At 40.7% G+C, this 20160-nt stretch overlaps 1 protein-coding gene across 1 annotated transcript in view; it reads left to right on the forward strand.

The window, feature by feature from the left end:
* Positions 1 to 20160, forward strand: part of ryr3 (ryanodine receptor 3) — a 363324-nt gene that overhangs the window by 158837 nt on the left and 184327 nt on the right. The window contains exons 19-25 of the mRNA XM_048600437.1: positions 3472 to 3664; positions 5769 to 5985; positions 7384 to 7488; positions 12216 to 12319; positions 12436 to 12519; positions 15852 to 16011; positions 19912 to 20059. Of these exons, the coding sequence (XP_048456394.1) occupies positions 3472 to 3664; positions 5769 to 5985; positions 7384 to 7488; positions 12216 to 12319; positions 12436 to 12519; positions 15852 to 16011; positions 19912 to 20059 (1011 nt within the window). The remainder of the gene's footprint in view (positions 1 to 3471; positions 3665 to 5768; positions 5986 to 7383; positions 7489 to 12215; positions 12320 to 12435; positions 12520 to 15851; positions 16012 to 19911; positions 20060 to 20160) is intronic.

The following is a 20160-nucleotide window of genomic DNA, read 5'->3' on the forward strand; positions in this document are numbered from 1 at the left end:
ACCATAGCCATCTTGCTTTGTGCTACATATGACTCCAATCAGTAGAGGGCTTCCCCACTCGTTGTCATTAACTCCAGCCTTGCTAAGGCTCCTCGAAGCTATATTTGGCCAAATTCTTTCTTGGTGCCAAGAGCAGTCACTTTCATCTCACCTCTGGTATATAGCGCTTTTATCCATGTTTGGACCAAGAATGTGATAATGTCAGGAGCCAAATGGCTTTGGTGGAACCTAACGTGAATGTTAATGAACACTATTATTAACTCTGTCTCGCATTGTTATTACCATCCACTTCTCTAACATAAGAGGATCCTGCTGAGGGAATATTCTCAGCTTCCTTGGCCCTATATTCTCTCTGTGTGCTCTGTAGTCTAATTCCAGCTAAGATATAGCATGAGACCCATTCAAGGCTGTAAAAGGTTCCAGTGTTTTTTTAAGAATCATTGCTTGTTTGCTGACACAGAGGGTGAAGGCTTTTATCTTACACTCATCAGAACCAGACACAAGTGCTCAAACACCAATTTGAGTAAATTTAAGCAGAGGGTGGACATTTTTAATTGGTAATAAGTTGAAGCATTATGGAGAGTGGGATAGAAAGTGAAGTTGAGGCCAAGATGAGATCAGCCATGGTTGTATTAAATGGTGGAGCAGGCTCGAGGGGCTGAATTGCTAACTTCTGCTCCTAGTTTTTATGTTCTTATACTGCATGAGAAGAGAGTACTAATTGGTTTGGTTTGATCATGGTTGGCACAGAGATTCAACAGGGTCTGTTAACTGTCAGTCTTAGCTTGCTGATTAACATCAGATCAGGCAGGTATCCTGTGATTGATTAGGGGATTGTGTTATGGACCAGACCAGACCAGACTCCTTCAAAATATTTTAAGAACGTAGCATAGACTCTATTTTTTTCTTATTTTAAAGGCAAATATAGCATGTTGTGTTCCAAATGCAATGCAACTGGTCAAACTACTCAATGGTATGCAAAACACAATTTATTTAAACACGGTAGTTACAAATACAACCAAAGTAAGAGGAATTTAGATTAACTTGACTCTATTAGAAAACTTAACCGAATAATAGATAAATAGTAATTATTACTAATTAACTGTTCTAATATAGTAACATCACGTAAATATACCCCATGGCAAAAAGGCAAATTCAGAAAAATAGATTTGTCTCACAGGTAGCTCAGCAGCAGAGAGAAACCCCAACTTCTAGGTGTAACTGAGAGAAGGGAAAAAAAAGCTTCTACTTCTTCAAAACTTCAACAGCTTCTGCGAAGTTGGGACTCTAATAGCAACTACCTAAAGCTAAACCTAAAAACGTACAACAAAAAGCTAGAAATCCTGGTCTGTGATGGCCATACCATCACAGGCTGCTTCAATTAATCCAATTTTTTAAAAAAAACTCCAAGGCCTCACAACCTGATTACTGACTTTCCAAGTAGACCAGTCAGCACCCCTGTCTTAAAATCTCTCTTTAAACAAAAAAGGACAAAATAACCTCTTAAAGTTACAGCATTGTCACAGTTGCCATGAGGAATGTAATGGGGATTGGCAGACTCATTGACAACCGTCAAGGGTTATCGAGAAAGGATATAAATGCCTTAAAAGCTGTCCAGAGAAGGTTTCACTCAAATGCCTCATCTGGGGTGAAGAGTTTATTTTATGAGGCTTATGTGGACAGGCTCAGCCTGTATTCATTGGAATTTAGGAGAACAAAACGTGATCTTATTGGAACATATAATATCTTGCGGGATCTTGACAAAATGTATGCTGAAAGGATGTTTCCCAATGTGGGAGGGACTAGAACTAGGTACACTGTTTAAAACTAAGGTGGTTCCCAATTAAGGCAGTGATAAGGAGATAACAAGGTGTAGAGCTGGATGAACACAGCAGGCCGAGCAGCATCAGAGGAGCAGGAAAGCTGACATTTTGGGTCTAGACCCTTCTTCAGAAATCATTGATAAGGAGAAACGTTTTCTCTAAGGGTTTATTAGTTAGAATTCCCTCCCTTGCAATACAGAGGAAGCAGTTTTTGATTATTTTTAAAGTAGATGTAGAAACATTATTGAATAACAAAGGAATGATAGGGATAGGTGGAAATGTGGATTTGTGTCCATAATCAGGGAGACAATGGCCTAGTGGTATTATTGCAAGACTATTAATCCAAAGACACAGGTAATGTTCAGGGGACCTGGGTGCAGATCTTGTCATGGCATAGTGAAATTTGAATTAAATAACAAATCTGAAAATAAGAACATAATGATGACCATGAAACTATTGTCAATTATTGGAAAAACCCAACTGGTTCGCTAATGTCCTCTAGGGAAGGAAACTGCCATCCTTATTTGGTCTGGCCTATATGTGACTCCAGACCCACAGCAATGTGACTGCTGTCTGGGCAATTAGGGATAGACAATAAATGCGCTGGCATAGCTGGTGACCCCCACATTCTGTGAATGATTTTTTTTAAATGACAGAGCAGATGCAACAGGCGATTTGGCCTACCACTGCTCTTATTTCGTATATTCATATATTAGTGAAAGGTGAAAATGAAATGTTTTGAGCAAAAGGTTGAAAAGGAAGGAATTTGTTCTATTGAAAGGAAGTTTGGATGAGACATTTAACCAGGCAACTGATCCAATCCCTACAGTTTTCTGCATTCACTGGTCACTTCTTGGGATCTATACAAAGGACAGAGCAAAGGAGGCTGCTCCTCTGCAAGAGTAGTTTTGCCAGTGTCTCTCAAAGTTACCACAGCCTTTACCTTGTTTGCCACTCACTCCTTCCTAAAGTGAACATTTATTCCCATTTCACAGTTTGTAGTATGCAAGTGTGTATTGAAGGACACCAACATCATGCTTACTAGAGCAAACCTATTCACTACTATCCCATTGACCTTGACACTTGATGCAAAAGAGCTTGAGATTCGCAGCGGTAGTTGGCTTCTGTCACTTCTTGAATGTTGTTGTTTGCAAACAAGTAGTTATCCAAGCACCAGCCAACAGCATTCATGAATATGAAAAGCTTTATCCATTAATGTCTATCTGGCCTCCAGTCATTGAAATGGGATCATGCAAGTTTATGCAAAGTACCCAGAGAGCTATCATGATGCACTTAGCTTGTGACACTCAGATGAATCCTATGAATGTCTGAAAAAAAGTCTGAACATGAAAATATGTTTTCCTTTGAAACGGTTTTTTTTGGCTGAGATTTTTAAATGGCTACCTAATGGAACTTTGTCATAATCGTGGACTTAGTTTCTGAAAGTTATACTTGTTTGTATATTGTTTTTTCCTTAAAAAATGTATAATCGCAATTAAATAGCTCCTAAAATATGTGCTTGATTCTCTTCCTGCCATCCTATTCCTATTGGAAGTAAAATGTTATAGCAGATTAATTAAAGAATTTTGATGATGACAGCGTCAATGTTCCATAATCAGTTAGCATTGTCTGTTTTCCTCCATAACAGGTCGAGTGGCCAGACCTGTAACGTCAGCTAATCAGCATATACTGAATTCTGATGATGTAGTTAGTTGTTGCCTGGATTTGGGTGTTCCTAGTATATCTTTCCGCATTAATGGACAACCAGTGCAAGGGATGTTTGAGAGCTTCAACACTGATGGCCTGTTCTTCCCAGTGGTCAGTTTTTCTGCAGGTGCCAAGTAAGTTTAGCTTCTCTGTCATGTCAGGATATGAAAAGCCTGTTCGGATTTCAAACATAAAATTATAGACAAAAGCTTCAGAGATACAATCCACAATATAGACTTGGATGTTTCCTGTCAGAAAGCTCAACTGCTGACTTACCAGCATCAAGGGAGTGCTCCTCATCATTTAAGTGGTGGGACCTGCACCACTTTGGATGCATCTAAGCACTCAGGGGAGGGGGATTATTGGTCAGCGGATTCAGTGACAGACAAAAATTAGAGAACACAGAGTTTCAGAGAAAATTAGTTTTAAATGAATAACTTATGCAGAGTATCTAAATGCTGGGATTTTGCACAGTGGCAGTGACACCCCCCCCAGCTAGAAAGCTGGAAGCTGTGATTATAATTTACATTGAACAGGCAGTTAGTTGCCTGAGGTCCTTGCTCCTGCTGCTGTAAGACAGGATGTCCTGCCTCCAAGAATTGCTAGCCAGTCAGAAAGCTGACAGTTCTTCAGTGCCTACAGCGCTGCCATGGCCCCTGCTGGTACTGCAGCAGGCTGCAGTCAAATTGAAACAAAGTGGAGTGTTGGGGATCATTGGGGATAGTCAGGAAGACGCCTGGAAGGGTTGGGTGCCATCAATCGGAGGACTGGAAGTGGATGAGGTGGAGGTTGCCTGAACCATGGGCAGGCCTCACTTCCAGGGGTCAAATTCTCTGGGTGCCTGATCAGAAGCGACTCCCAAACCCCACCTGCAGACCTCAGTGTTGCCACCCAAAAGCTAACAGGTAGGTTGCCATGGGTGGCCTTCACATGTGGCAAGATGGAACGTCTGCCAGTGATAAACAAGAGGAGGCACTTAACTGGCTTTTAATTGACCACTTAAGGGCTAATATTAACCAAAGAGCATCAGTGCTGTTTGCCACCTTCCTGGCTGCAAGTAAAATGCCAGTAGAGGTGGGAAGATAATCCCATATGATTGCATTACACCGACCAGTCCCACCAACCCTCTCTATAAGATTGCTACTGGGGTAAGAGGGGTGGGGCAGAGTGTAAGATTGCTGCCATATTTACAGCATATTTTTCTGATGTGACTTAAAGACCAAATGCCACCGTGTAGAATTAGAGATGTGTATTGTTGTGGACACAATGCTTTATTACAGTTCCATTGTAAATCCTGTCCATAAGACTGTGTTGTGATATTGGAGCCAAAGTAAATCTTTCTCCCATCATTCTCGAAAGGACTTGTCTAAGAAAAATTGAAACATGATCCAGTACTTTAGGTTTGAAGTATTTTTACGCACAGTGTAATGCAAGGAATACCATAGGATATTCCATGTTTAACAGGAAGTCACAATTAAACTAGACAATTACAGCAATCCGTTTTTCTCTTTGTTGCACCTGGCAAGTGCAAAGCTGAAGAGAAAAATGGGGGAACTTGGAGGATCTGGTCCTGATTGCACCACCCTGACTCTAAGGCATTGCTTATACAAAACATGGGACAAGCACTGGGGAGAGAGAATTTCATACTCCTCTGCCTGACTGCAGCTAAAAGGAAGCATGCCTTGAAAGATTGATGTTGAGGCTAGTGCCAGGACTCTCTGTAGATTAGAGGAAACTCTGAGGGTTATAGGATGCTCTAAAGAAACAAAAGAGCAGTAGGTTGGACATGATCAGTTAATTACTATCCTCTGTTCAGCATCACCTTTGGATCTTCTTGAGCTGTGGGTAATAGTTCAAGATTCTGTTTTCAGTAACACATCCAAGGATTCTCATGTGTTCTTTTCCCTGTTGTACTGAGGACAGCCCTGAGCACACCCAGGAATTGCAAATAACTTTGCCCTGAATAAGTTGGTGTTCTGTGCCAACTTGTGGGTGGGGTGGCGGAGGGGAGATTTTTACTGGTAGTGGTGGTGGAGGGGCATGGAGGAGGTGTGGGGGAGTGCAATTGGAGTGTGGAGTGGAGGTGTGGGTGAAGAAATACATTGGTCCCCAAATTGCTAATTATTGTCACAGTATAGGAATTCTAATCATATCTTGATATGAAGAACCATACAAGGCTTGTCAACTTTGAAAGAATGATTTGTGATTCACCTTTACTTTTTTTGTCCTTTCTTCAAGAGTACGATTTTTGATTGGTGGTCACCATGGAGATTTTAGGTTCTTGCCTCCCCCAGGATATGCACCTTGCTATGAAGCATTACTGCCAAAGGAGAAGTTGAGATTGGAGCCAATCAAAGAATACAAGAGAGATTACAATGGTGTTCGAGATCTCCTCGGGACAACAAACTATCTTTCCCAGGCCTCCTTCATCCCCAAGCCTGTAGATACCAGCCAGGTACTTAAACCTCCTGAGATGCAACACCATGAATAAATTTGTTACAATTTTGTGATTTTAGCAACTAAGTAATACTAAAAACTAATTTTTTTTATTATTTGTGGTTCAAAAACTAAAATCAAATGTAAATGGAAATTGTACAGTAATAAATGATTGTAACTTTGACACCTTAAGTTTGTGATTGTGAGAATGGCCTTTCCAAACTGATCCGATGCTTGGTCTGGGCATCCTTCTTTAACTAGCCAAATACTGGCCCACTTAACAAAAACTGAGTGACGCATCAGTTCTCAGAACGTGAGATAGGACAATGAGGACGTATTTGATTACAGATATGATTTTCAGGTTCAGATGTGTAAATGGACCCAGTCATTACTGGTGAGCTTCTGATATTACTAAAGACTTGCAAGGTACTGCAAACCTCATGTTATTTGATTATTTAAAAAAGAATTCTTTTTGTCCATTTCCATAATCTTAGTTCTGCTATTTTAGTACTCTAAGAATATCAGTGCTAATAAATTGAAAAACATTATTCTATTTGCAACGCTGTCTTTTTTTGGGCTGTTAAGTAATATTGTGGTTATAAGAGCATCTCAGATGCTGAAAACTCTGGGGTTAGTAACTCACCTACTGAGTCCCGGAAGCCTATGCACCGTCTAGAAAGCACTGAGAAGTGGATGTGCAATTGGCAGTATTGGTTAGTGTATTGGGATGAAGTGTACTGTAGGATGTTAAGGGTGAAATCTGAGTGCTATGATGTTGCTGGCGGAACGATAAGAGAGCGATGCATTGAACAGAGTGAAAAGAGTGGGGTCTGGTGGGAGAGATATGAATACACCTTGATGCACCTAAGTGAAGTCATTAACTTCTGCCTGATGGACTTTCTCATCCCTTGCTACCTGCTCCTATTCCCTTTGCGGGCTAAGTCCCAAGTGCATCCTGTTCCCCACGGGAAATGTTGCCTTCTGTCCAGATTAGGGACAATATTTGGAAGCCCTTTCCTTCCTCTGGTGTGTCATTGCTTCTCTCTGAATGTTGAACTATTATTATTCAGCAACCTTCAAGGCATTACTACATCTTCCCTTTTACAGTGACTGCATCTCTACAAGGGGAGGCTGCTTAGTTCACAACACTACTCTGTCAGCTTGGACCATGCAGAGGGCACCTACAAATAAAATGGAGTTTGAACCTGTGTGGAGGCCACTGGTGGCTAAGTTGTTATCAGGGAAATGAGATAGTTGACTAATTTTGAATCTCTCTCACAGCGATGACAACAGTATGTTATAAAGAACAGACTTTCCAAGAAGCCTGAAGTTGAACATTAATTCTAAAAGGTGAAAATTTTTTAAGTGGTTCATGCACACAATTTTGACTTGATTCTACAATCATTCCTTTTTTCAGATTGTTTTACCTTCACATCTTGAGAAAGTACAGAGTAAACTGGCTGAAAACATTCATGAACTTTGGGCAATGAACAAAATCGAGCTTGGCTGGACATATGGGAAGGTAAGAAAGTGACTTTCCAAGGTAACGTTAGAAATCCATTCTCCTGGCAAGGAATTTTGCTGACTGGGAATCTGACCAGAAAGGGTTTGCAGTGTGAACCTAAATTTCTAATCATACGACAAGGATCAATTTCTACTGCAGTGTCTAAAATTTAATTTAAAATCTTTAGTGTATCTAGTATGAATTGTAAAGTATGCACAATCAATTTACTTTTCTTAGGTCAGCACAAAATATAAGCTGCAAAAAAGCATCGAGTCAACTAAGATAATCTACATGGTATCACATTGCATTATTTTATTACAACAAAATGTTTACTTGCCTGTAAGTTGTTTTAAAAATAGGTGAACGTTGAACAATATGGTCATATTGTATTCTTAGCCATGGTAACAGAGACCAGTTGTAATGTGTCACTTTAATATTATTTTCTAACAGTATTCTGTGCAGTAATAGATTCAAGGTTCACTCTGTAGTTTCTGTGAAATTTGTTAGTTGATATTGTTATGGACCTTCACCTATTGCTTTTATTTGGAAGATGTCCCAGCTACGTCTGGCTGTGCTGATGCTTGATGGCAGCTTGTGGTACAAGATTTATAACCAATTTAGAAATAATCTGATGACTCCTAAATGGCAAAGGTTACAATTTAAAAATTTAGACAACACTACCCATTTTAAATAGAGGCTGAAATGATGCATGAATGGCAGCCTGAATCCAGTTATATCATGCTGAATTTTTCTACACAGTGTCATCTATTCTCATTTATGCTATTATCTACTTGATCTAGTTAGATTGTTATTGTATGTAGGAAGGATGATGCTATCATATGTAATAACCATGGTAAATCTGGGTCAAGTATACAATATTTAGCAATGCAAATCAATAGCAGAGAGAGGTTTAAGCCATAAGAACAATTAAAAGTGCTGGTAAGATTTAGAAGGCCAGGTGACAGTAATGAAGAGAAGAGACAAATTTTGATGTGTTTTACGGATCCTTTGCCAAAAGGGTTAAATCACTTCTGTTTAAAGTAGTCTAACATAAAATGCTAGAAATATACAACAGACTTGTCAGTATGAATGAGTGATTTTGTTGTCCCATCTATCTAGGGTGATACAATAAAAAGTGTTTTGTTGCCACAATCCAACACAACTTTAAGTTACAAATGAATAATAAGAAAGTACTTGAATAAAGTTCATCAATGATCGGTGTCCCAAACACGGCTCCAGGGTTTCTGCAATGTCCCTACATGGTTGGCCACGTGGATGCCACTGCAATCAACGACCCATTGCCGCTTCCAAAATTCCCTGCTGCGGGCCTACTGAAGCCAGGAATCTCTGCTTCAGGCACTGACACTGCCTAGGCCAATGACCTGATACTGCAGCCAGGAGTCCCCACTCCGCCACCGCTGCAAAGAGAAGAAAAAAGAAGACAAGGAGAGCGTGAAAAGGATACAGTTGGCCTGGAGCGAATGGGTACAGTAGCCCGAAAGCTTACCTACCATGCCGGCACTGTCATTTTTTTTCATATCAGTATATGAGAATGTAAAGGGACAGAATTTGGGTGTAGATCCTTCAAAAGAATCGAAACCTAGAAGGTAAACAAGCCTCATTATTGTTCTCAGCAAAATGAGAGAGGAAGTGAAATGGAAATGTTTCACCCCTCTTCTCTACGTCACGTCTGAGGGATTCCTAGGTTTAGTTTTCTCAGACAGGTTGTGATTACCATTGAAATTCTTTCAAAGTTTTGAGGCCTACGTCAGACTAAGGCAATCAATTACAGATGGGTTTGTTTACTTACTTTCTGTTGGAAGATGAAGAATGGCTGCTTTCTGAGATAAAGAAGTCTTTGCCTATATTCTTCATCCCAGGAGCAACCTTGGTGAACTCGAGCTGCTCCACCTTATGTTGATAATGATCCACCATGATCACAGAACTGTGCTTGGGCCAGGTTCCAGGTCATCGAGATGCTGTTGATAGAGAGAGACTCCCAGAATTCTAGACCTGGATCATTTGATTAGAAAACTTTTCAATCAAATGGAACTTCAAGACACTGATGAACAAGCATAAAATGTCATATGTCTTCCCATCGTTTTGTCTTTCTGTACCTGATTTGGCATTGAATTTACCCACTCGAATTAATGCACCCTTCTCAGTCATGTATTATTTATTTCACAATTCCTTAATCTGATTGGATCAATTATTAAAGAAATCATAACAGAACATTTGGAAAATCATAAATCAAGCAGAATCAGCCTGGCTTCATGAAAGGGAAATTGTTCCTGACAAATTTATTAGAGTTTTCTGAAGAAGTCTCAATCAGACTGGATAGAGGGGAACCAGTAGCTGTGTTGTATTTGGACTTCCAGAAGGTGTTTGACAAGGTACCTCACAAAAGGTGTAGTCATAAGGTAAGAGCCCACAGTATTGAAAGTAGTACATTGGCATGGATAGAGAATTGGCGCATGGGTAGGAAATAATAAGTGGTGGGGGATCTTTTTCAGGTTGGTGACCTATGACCAGTGGGTTCCACTGGGATCAGTGCTGTGACCACAACTGTTTACAATATATATTAATGACTTAGAGGAAGAAAGTGAATGTACTGCAGATAAATTTGCAAATGACTCAAAAATAGGTGGAAATGAAGATTGTGAGAGGGATACAAACAGTTTACAGAGATATTGGTAGGTTAAGTAAGTGGACAAATGGGAGGGAGAACAAAAGAACAGAATGTTATTTAAATGGAGAAAAACAGCAGAAAACTGCAACATGTTGGGGACTTGGGGAGCTTGTATGTGAAACACAAAGCTAGCACACAGGTACAGCAGGTAGTCAGGAAGGCTAATGGAATGTTGGCCCTCATTTCAAGGAGGTTGGAGTATAAGAGTTGGAAAGTCTTAATGCAACCATACAAGGTGCTGGTGAGGCCACATCTGGAGTACTGTGAGCAGTTTTGATCCCCTTATTGAGGGAACGATATCATTTCATTGGAGGCAGTTCAGAGAAGGTTAACTAGGATGATCCCTGTTATGGAGGGATTGCATTATGAGCAACAATTAAGCAGGTTGGGACTCTACACACTGGAATTTAGAATGAGAGTGATCTCATTGAAACATTTAGGATTCTTAAGGGGCTTGACAGGGTAAATGCTGAGGGGATGTTTCCCCTCATGGGGGAGTCTAAGACCAGAGGATATAGTCTCAAAATAAAGGGACGCCAATTTAAGACTGAGATGAGGAAGAATTTTCTCTGAGGGTTAAGATTCTTTGAAATGCTTGCCATAGAGAGCTGTGGGGGTACAGCCCTTGTGTATGTTTAGGACCGAGGTAGATTTTTGTTCAGTAGAGAATCAAGGTTTAAGGGAAAAGACAGGAAAGTAGATGCGAGGAATATCGGATCAGCCATGGTTCTTTTGAATAGTGGAGCAGGCTCAAGGGGCTAAATGGCCTATTCTGTTCCTATTTCTTGTGGTTTTATGATTGTAAAGGAGATACACTCACTTACCTAATCACTGCATCCCCAGGCCCTGTTTCTCTTGATGGGAATGCTTTAGTCTTTTCAAGCCCAGCTGAAAAGCCAAGAGGACCCTGCCCATAACCTCAGCAGTTGCGGTTGCGGTTGGAGACATGACCTACACCACAGTCTCTGAAGGAGGTGCACATTTAAGAGCTGCCAACCAACCTGCGAAGGGGCCAATGCTGGCACCAGAACCCAAAAATGTCTTGGGTCAAGGTACTTGCCAGGTTAGGTTACTTGTGTGATGGTGGGGTGGGAGGGGGAAGTTGGAGAGGGTGCCTCCAATGGGCCAAAGGGGTTCACAAAGTAAGTCCTTCTATCCACGATCAACACTAGCCCATGTAACCACAGCTGTCATGCTCAGCAACTGGCATGGACTGTCCTGTATCACCACTGGTATTGTACAAGGGTCTGAAAGGGTTACCGCAGAGGAATACTTTAAGCACCATCCAATATAATGATGCCATATGGGGCTCAAGCAGGGAAACAGGACCTCGGAGGTGTAAGACCTAACATTGGGATTTCCTTCATAGCCTTTGTAGCAATGTCTATCATATACTTGTAACTTGTACCTCAATGCTATTGTGTAATAAACTACATCTTGTTTAAGAACAGAGCCTCCTCATGCGATTAGCAAATGATTTACCTCCAGACTAACCAGTCCTTGTAAATCCCTGCCAGGAAAGAGGAGGATAGCAGGAAATGTGTTTCCCAGATATATCTTTTACTAAGATGAGCTGTGGTGAGGATCCATTGTACAACAGTGTGCCAGTTGGCATTGCATCACCTTCCAACCAGGGAGCAAGCAGTGGAGGTCTGAAGAATCCTATAAAAGCTGCTTGTGCAATTAGGCAGCAGTTGAAAGAGCTGAGCCTTCAAGAACCCTGCAGAAATGAAACTCATGGCGAGGCAAGACCTATAGTCAATCGTATCAACCATTTCAATCCTTGTAATGGAAGTGCTGTAGCCCGGCTAGATCAACCATAACGTGTAGATCCAAACCAGAAAATAGGATGGTAGCAGCAAATATATCAGATGTATCTTTCACTAAGATGAACTGTGAAAATCCATCCCAGAACAGCTGTCTTTTACCACTTGATGTTGGCAAGCTGCCTGGGGGCTATGTTATGCCTTTTAATAACAACACTCACACCCACAATTCCTTCCAAGCCACCGCAGAGAGTGTATGATTCAGCTCAGTGTTTTTCTCTTTCCTTCAGGTACGAGATGACAACAAGAGACAGCACCCTTGTCTGGTGAATTTTGATAAACTACCAGAACAAGAGAGAAATTACAATTTACAAATGTCCCTTGAAACTTTAAAGTAGGTTCTAAAATTTTGTTCAGCATTTAAAGAGGAAAATCTATTTGTTATTTAAGTTTGCTCTTTATTTCCATTTTGTCAATGTGTTCATGGGGTTTACTGAAATGTCTTCACAGGACCTTACTGGCTTTTGGCTGTCATGTGGTTCACATTAAGCCAAAAGCTGAAGAAGATTTACAAAGATTGAAACTTCCCAAAAAGTAAGTTTATCCTAGTCGTGAAAATGTTGTTGAGAAGTTTTCTTTTTGAGACATAGAGACGTACAGCATGGAAACAAACCCTTTAGTCCAACTCATCCATACTGACCAGATATCCTAAATTAATCTAGTCCCATTTGCCAGCATTTGGTCTATATTCCTTTACACCCTTCCTATTCATATACCCATCCAGATGCCTTTTAAATGTTGTAATTGTACCAGCCTCCACCACTTCTTCTGGCAGCTCATTCCATACACGCACCACCCTCTGTGTGAAAAAGTTGCCCCTTAGGTCCCTTTTAAATCTTTCCCCTCACACATTAAACCTATGCCAAATAGTTTTGGACTCCCCTACCCCGGGGAAAAAAGACCTTGGCTATCCATAACCCTCATGATTTTATAAATCTCTGTAAGGTCACCCCTTAGCTTCTGACGCTCCAGGGAAAATAGCCCCAGCCTATTCAGCCTCTTCCTATAGCTCAAACCCTCCAACCCTGGCAACATCCTTGTAAATCTTTTCTGAACCCTTTCAAGTTTCACAACATCCTTGCTATAGCAGGGAGACCAGAACTGCATGCAGTATTCTGAAAGTGGCCTAAACATTATCCTGTATAGTTGCGACATGATCTCCCAACTCTTATACGCAATGCACTGACCAGAAAAGGCAAGTATACCAAACGCTTTTTTCACTATCCTGTTTCCCTGCAACTGCCCTTTCAAGGAACCGTGAACCTGCACTCCAAGGCCTCTTTATTCAGCAACACTCCCCAGGACCTTACCATTAAGTCCTGTCCTGATATACCTTACCAAAATGCAACACCTCACATTTATCCAAATTAAACTGCATCTGCTACTCCTTGGCCCTATGGCCCATCTGATCAAGATCCTGTTGTAGTTTTCATCGATCAATATATTTGGTTCTCTTTTATGCCATAATACAGCTCTCAGTCCTTTTACTTATTCTGTAGCTATTTTGTTAACTTTTCAAAATAATGTTCACAATGCCAACTATTGAACCTATTTGCTGCCTTTTTTGTGGTACTAGTATTTTATTCAAGATGCACATCACAGCTCAAGTAATCAGACTAAAACCTGAATGCAATCTTCTGCTGTTGCTGGTGGTGAGAATGGAGGCAGAAAGGACATTTAATTAGTTGGGAAAACAATAAACCTGAACATCTCCTGGAGTGCAACTGGAAGAGTGTAAATCTGCATTTTTGTGAGCAAGGAAGTAATATTAACGTTTAATTTATTTTTTATAAAGTAAGGTATTGCTTGCTTGTGATTAACAGTTGACATTTTACGCTTTAAGCTTAAGGTTTCTTCCAGGCATAGATAGGGTTAAATAAGCCCTCTGTTGGAGAGAAACTGTGATTAATTAATTAAGTAACTCTATTCCAGATCAGTAACTATAAGAGAATTCGCTAAAGTGACCAATTAATGCTGCTCCTGGTATTAATCAAAATGGACCTGGCACCAAGTAGTGTGCACGTCAGCTGAAACTGTGTGGCCAGCTTGTTACCTTGGGGGAGTAGACCCCTTGATCAAAGGCAGTCATTGGCCATTTGAAGGTCTGGACATCAGGAAACTGGGGACCCTGCTAAAGGCCATTGTCTGCCCATGCCAGTCCCTCTGCTGCACCCTTATTCCTGTGAATCCCACCCTGAGAAAACCCCCTCTCCCTGCCTTCATATAACTTACCTGTGGTCTAAGTATTTCCACAATCCTAGCCCTCTGATGGGTGTTCTTCCTGCAGAAGTATGGCCTTCTCTGTGACACTGCTGAGCTGAAGGACTGCCTGCTTCTGATTAAGCATTAGCTCGCTGTACATGAGATTTAGGTCCCTGGAGTCTTGATTCCGAGGGAAGTCCTGCTGATGGCCTTCCCACCCTCTGTTTGGCCAGTAAGCCTTCCTGATAAGGGGCAATTCACAACTCTAGTTGACTCACTTTCCTTCAGGTGAAATGGTTGTGCCAAAATACTTCATCTTCTGAAGATATTTTTGGGGGAGAAAATAAAAAGACATTTGTTTGTAATTCTTTGAGAAAAAATGAAATATTACAGAAGGAATGATTTTAAGCAATAAATTCTTCTTTCTTTTTGCTTTAAACCAAAGGAGAAATTTGGCATTTTTTTTGTGTTTTTCTTCTCCACGTGCTTTTCTGTTTTATTTTTATTCATTCATGGGATGTGGAGGTTGCTGGATCGGCTCATTGCTAATTCTGCAAAGGGCAGTTAAGAGTCAACCACTTCACTGTGGATCAGGAGTCACATGTAGGCCAGACCAGATAATGATGGCAGATTTCCTTCTCTAAAGGACTTTATTGAACCAGATCAGTTTTTACAATAATCAACAATCGTTTATTTCATGGTTGCCCATTAGACTAGCTTTTTATTCCCGAGTTTAAGACCGACAAGAGGCATCAACAGCAATGATTGTAACAAGGTCAACCAGGTGGACTGTTTAGAATATGAGTTCCTGATTGGGACTGTTAATCTGGTCCAATCAGGGAGCCCTGGCTGACAGATATAAACAGGCATGTCAGGCAGCCTATTCATTCTGAGAGCTGGCTCTGAGGGAGCTGGATCAACGTTGAGGACTCTCCACATGTACATAAAGGGTGATTTAGTGATGGGATACCGGCCTCTGGAGTTATTTCAGAAACCATGCATAAAAGATTGGTTAACACAAAAATGCACAGGCTTATTTTAAACAGTTATAGAATCCCTACAGTATGGAAACAGGCCATTTGGCCCAAAAAGTCCACACCAACTCTCCAAAGAAAGCATCTCTCCCAGACCCTATCCCTGTATTTCCCCTAGCTAATCCACACATTGCTGCTCTCTATAGGAAATTTAGTATGGCCAATCCACCTAACCTGCACATCCTTGGACTGTGGGTGGAAACCAGAGCACCCAGCAGAAACAGGGAGAATGTGCAGTCACCCAAGGCTGGAATTGAACCCAGGTCCCTGGTGCTGTGAGGCTGCAGTGTTACCCACTGAGCCACTTTGCTGCCTTGCAGTTGGAGAATATGTTCGAATTAGTAGCTTCCTCAAAACAAACCGACTCAGTCTGAATCACATGATGCATTACATTGTTGACTCTATAGTAATGTGAAAAGAAAACATAACTACATCTAATTAAATGAGTGCCATGATACTTGTGATCTGAAATCTGCTTGTACTTCATGTTAATCATCAAATATTTAAAAGCCATTTAGCTTTCTTTGATTAAATATTGCTTGTTTTATCTGACTGTATAAAATGTTTTATTTTGTGGATTAATTAAATGTACTTGTAATTTTGCAATTGTCAATGTTTAATGAATGTTAGTTACATGATGTCAAACGGCTATAAGCCCGCTCCGCTGGACCTTTCGGATATCAAGCTACTCACTGCTCAAGATGTTCTGGTTGACAAGTTGGCAGAAAATGCACACAACGTCTGGGCAAAAGACAGAATCAAACAAGGATGGACCTATGGCATCCAACAGGTAATTATGATTCAAAATAACTGAAGTAACAAATGGTGTGTAGCTCCATATCATCAAATCCTGCTGCAAAATGTACTTTGCCAGAGAGACAATAATTAAATTTCACTGCGATAGGATTACAGTCTTGTCATTGAGGCATGTTATGTGATCGCAAAGAATTCCAGGGGCATAGAAACTGACTAAGATCAAACAAAAAGGAGGAGCGGCATGAAACATTGACATGGTTTCTAGAGTCCAGCACCACTGCCAGTATGGTATGGTCTGAGTGCTTTTCTATATGTTAGCTCACATAGCTTATAGAACAAAGACTTGTTCAGATGGATGTCTTGACATTTATTAACATCGCTAACTGTTTATACTGCTATAGTATCACAGGCTCGCACATAGTGTGAACTCTCTTTTCCCTTTAAAGAAAGGGGACTCTTTTATGATGACATGTACAAGGCTGCATATAGATAATTGTCTCTACATGTTTACTTAGCATTTTAGACCTATGACATAATCTTTTACAGTTATCACAACTTGTGGTGTGCTGTCCGTCATTGCAGATGGATGTTTACCATTTTTATAGATGTGTGCATGTTTTCTGGCATGAAATCTGAGTCTTCATCCTGATTGACAGGTGATTAAAAATACACTGTTTGGATATGTTGCCTATTTCATGACCATTGTTCATTACAACATCATTAAAACATCATATGGCCTAGCCACAAAGATGTTCTATCTTCCCACAAACACATGTCTTCATATAAAAATCTCAAACTGTTGTGCCTTTTCCCCTTTAAGATAGGTTAACTGTCTATCTGCTCATTGATTGTGTTCTTGTACCATTTCCCCGTTCTTTCCAACAATATATTGTGTATCTGTTTATCTATTCATTCACTGGATGGGGGCTTTGCTGTCGGGTCAGCATTTATTGCCCATCTCTAGTTGCCCTTGAGAAGATAGTGGTGAGCTGCCTTCTTGGACCACTGCAGTATTTGCTGTAAGTAGCCCCACGGTGTTTAGACAGAGAATGTTCCAGAGAATGTTTCATCGACTGACATTGAAGGAAAGATGAAATAGTTCCACGTTAGGACAGTAACTGACTTGGAATTATAGTTGAATAGTGACTGTGTGGGAGAGAAGAATTCAAAGGATCTATCTTCCAACATGAGAATTGCTGGTGAGGATAATTCATTAGCTTGAGAAATAGCAAGTAGATTTAGCATAGCTGCAGGAAAATCTTGGCAAGTCAGTTTACGCCTGACTATCATGGATTTTACAATAAGGACAGTATGTTCTGTGAGACTATGTAAGGGTTATGAGGAGAAGATGTAACATGTTGTAATACCTCATCTCCTTCACATGTATTGGAATGGTGCATTAGTGTACTGCTGACAATTTTTGAGGAACATTGAACATAACAAATGTGGTGGCCCATGTGCCAACAACGAGTGCTTGTGTGTGTCTGTGTGTCATTCCAAATTTGATAATGTAGTCAGTCACCAGAATGTAACCATGTCTTTGGAAATATAATCTTGCAGGAAGACTCGGAAGAAATCAGGTGAGGGATGAAAAGTTCTCCCAATTGTTGAGATTGATGCAGTTGACATGTTTCTCAATTTGATTACCTGGGTTGGTGGTTATTTAAATTGGACCAAGAAATGAATTCACACAGCAATCTTTTGTTTTTTCTTTGTTCTGTACCTATACGGCCTATATATATATGATCAAGCATATCTCAACATAGAGCTTGTGATATTACTACTTGCTCACGTATTAAGATTACATTTCTAGAGAGTCGTAGTTCATATCTGAATTACTTGAAAGAACATGGTAGCTCAGGGCCCTGTTAGGTGTAGTCAGACCACCAGGCAAAAATGATCTTTTTGAGCTGTTGCATCTGTTCATCATCTGACATAACTTGCTACATCTGCCATGCTTGGTTGTAACCAGAATGAATGAGATTGATGTTGGAGTCTGGACTTGTGTTTTGCCACTAATCGCTTTATTATCTTAATGATTGTAATAATACCTAGATTTGTGCATGCCGGTAGACCAATAACAGAAGGCCCTCATGATGTAACCATGTGTTTTTTACTTCATTCATGAGATGTGAGCATTGCTGGCTGGCCAAGATGTATTGACTGTCCCTAGTTGCCCTTGAAAAGATGGTGGTGAGTTGCCTTCTTGAACTGCTGCAGTCTACGTTAAGCTAAGTAGACACACAATGCCATTAGGGAGGGAGTTCCAGCATTTTGACCCAACAACACTGAAGGAACAGTATTATATTTCCAAATCAGGATGTTGAGTGGCTTAGAGATGCTGGTGTTCCCATGTACCTGCTGCCCTTGTTCTTCGAGATGAAAGTTGTCCTGGGTTTGGAAGGTGCTGTCTAAGGAGGCTTGGTAAACTTCTGCAGAGCATCTTGTACATGATGCACTGCTGCTACTGAACACTGGTGGTGGCGGGGAGTAGATGTTTGTGGATGTGCTGCCAAACAAGTAAGCTTCTTTGTCCAACATGTATCCAGGTTGACTGTGTTATTGAAAGTGCACTCATCCAGTCAAGTGGAAAGTATTCCATCACACCATTAACTTGTGCCTTGTAAATGGTGGACAAGATTTGGGGAGTCATGAGATGAATTGTTCATCATCTGCTTTGATCTTCAATTTCAACAGCATTTTAACATCACCACTAAATTCCTATATGGCAGCTGTTGTGCATATGACATCTTGTGTATTTGTGCATGTTAGTGCTATATAGTTGCATCCAATTTTATACAATCCTTGCTGCAAGCCTCGTACCATATAACAAAATGTTTCAATTAGCTTCGTGTGACAATCCCATAACGGTGCAAAATGAAACAGATTATTGTAATAAAGCACAAGATTAGGCAAGCTGGTTTTCTTAGAGTGTGGAAACAGGCCAGTTGGCACAACAAGTCCACACCACCCCTCTGAAGAGCGACCCACCCCTCTACCCTTTCCCTGTAATCCTGCATTTCCCGTGGCTAATCCACATATCTTACACACCCCGTGACACTACCGGCAATTCAGCGTGCCAATCCACCTAACCTGCACATCGTTGGATTGTGGGAAGAAACAGGAGCACCTGGAGTAAATCCATGCAGGCACAGGGAGAATGTGCGAACTCCACACAGACAGTTGCCCAAGGGTGGAATTGAACCTGGGTCCCTGGTATTGTGAGGCAGCAGTGCTAACCACTGAGCCACCATGCCCCAAAATTGGTTTTGTTGAGAGTTATTGGAGCCAGAATATCTGACTGGAAATAGTGACCGATGTTGAATCTACAACAACTTTGAAAAGCAAATGTAGAGGCTAAATAAAATCATAGAGTCATACAGCACCGAAACAGACCCCTCAGTCCAGCTCATCTGTGCCAACCAGACGTTCTAATCTGACCTAGTCCCATTTGTCAGCATTTGGCCCATACCCCTCTAAACTCTTCTTACTCATTGAGGCATTCAGATGCCTTTTAAATGTTGTAATGTCTTGGCTTAAACCTAGGCCTCTAGATTTGGACTCCTCCACCCGAGGAAAAACACCTTGGCTATTTATTCTATCCTTGCTCCTCATGATTTTATAAACCTTCATAAGGTCACCTCAGCACCTGATGTTCCAGAGAAAAATGCCCCAGCCTATTCAGCCTCTCCCTATAGCTCAAGCCCTCCAGTCCTGGCAATATCCTTGCAATGGTATGTGAAAGAAGGATAGGCAACTAAGACTAAATGCTTGTTCTTTTAGAGCATCAGCACAAACATGGTGTGCCTTCATGGCATTCCATTGTGCAGTAATTTGTGTTTGCAACCTACAAAATTAAATCTAAGTGAATGAAAATATTTATAAAAATTATATAAAAAACCCGTGTGGTAATATTGTCTATCACTTCCTGTAGGATATCAAGAATAAAAGGAACCCTCGATTGGTGCCATATAGCCTCCTTGATGAACGAACCAAAAAGTCAAACAGAGACAGTTTACGTGAAGCAATTCGCACTTTAGTTGGCTATGGTTACAATATTGAACCATCTGACCAGGAAATCGGTGAGTTTAACTACTACAGATCAGATCATTAAATTGAGAATATCAATACTGTAAGTTTATAAAGTGTAGAAACAGAAATCAGAGTTATTCTAAAAATGTAT

Source organism: Rhincodon typus, chromosome 8 (assembly GCF_021869965.1).
Source record: "Rhincodon typus isolate 14 chromosome 8, sRhiTyp1.1, whole genome shotgun sequence".
Lineage (NCBI taxonomy): Eukaryota > Metazoa > Chordata > Chondrichthyes > Orectolobiformes > Rhincodontidae > Rhincodon > Rhincodon typus.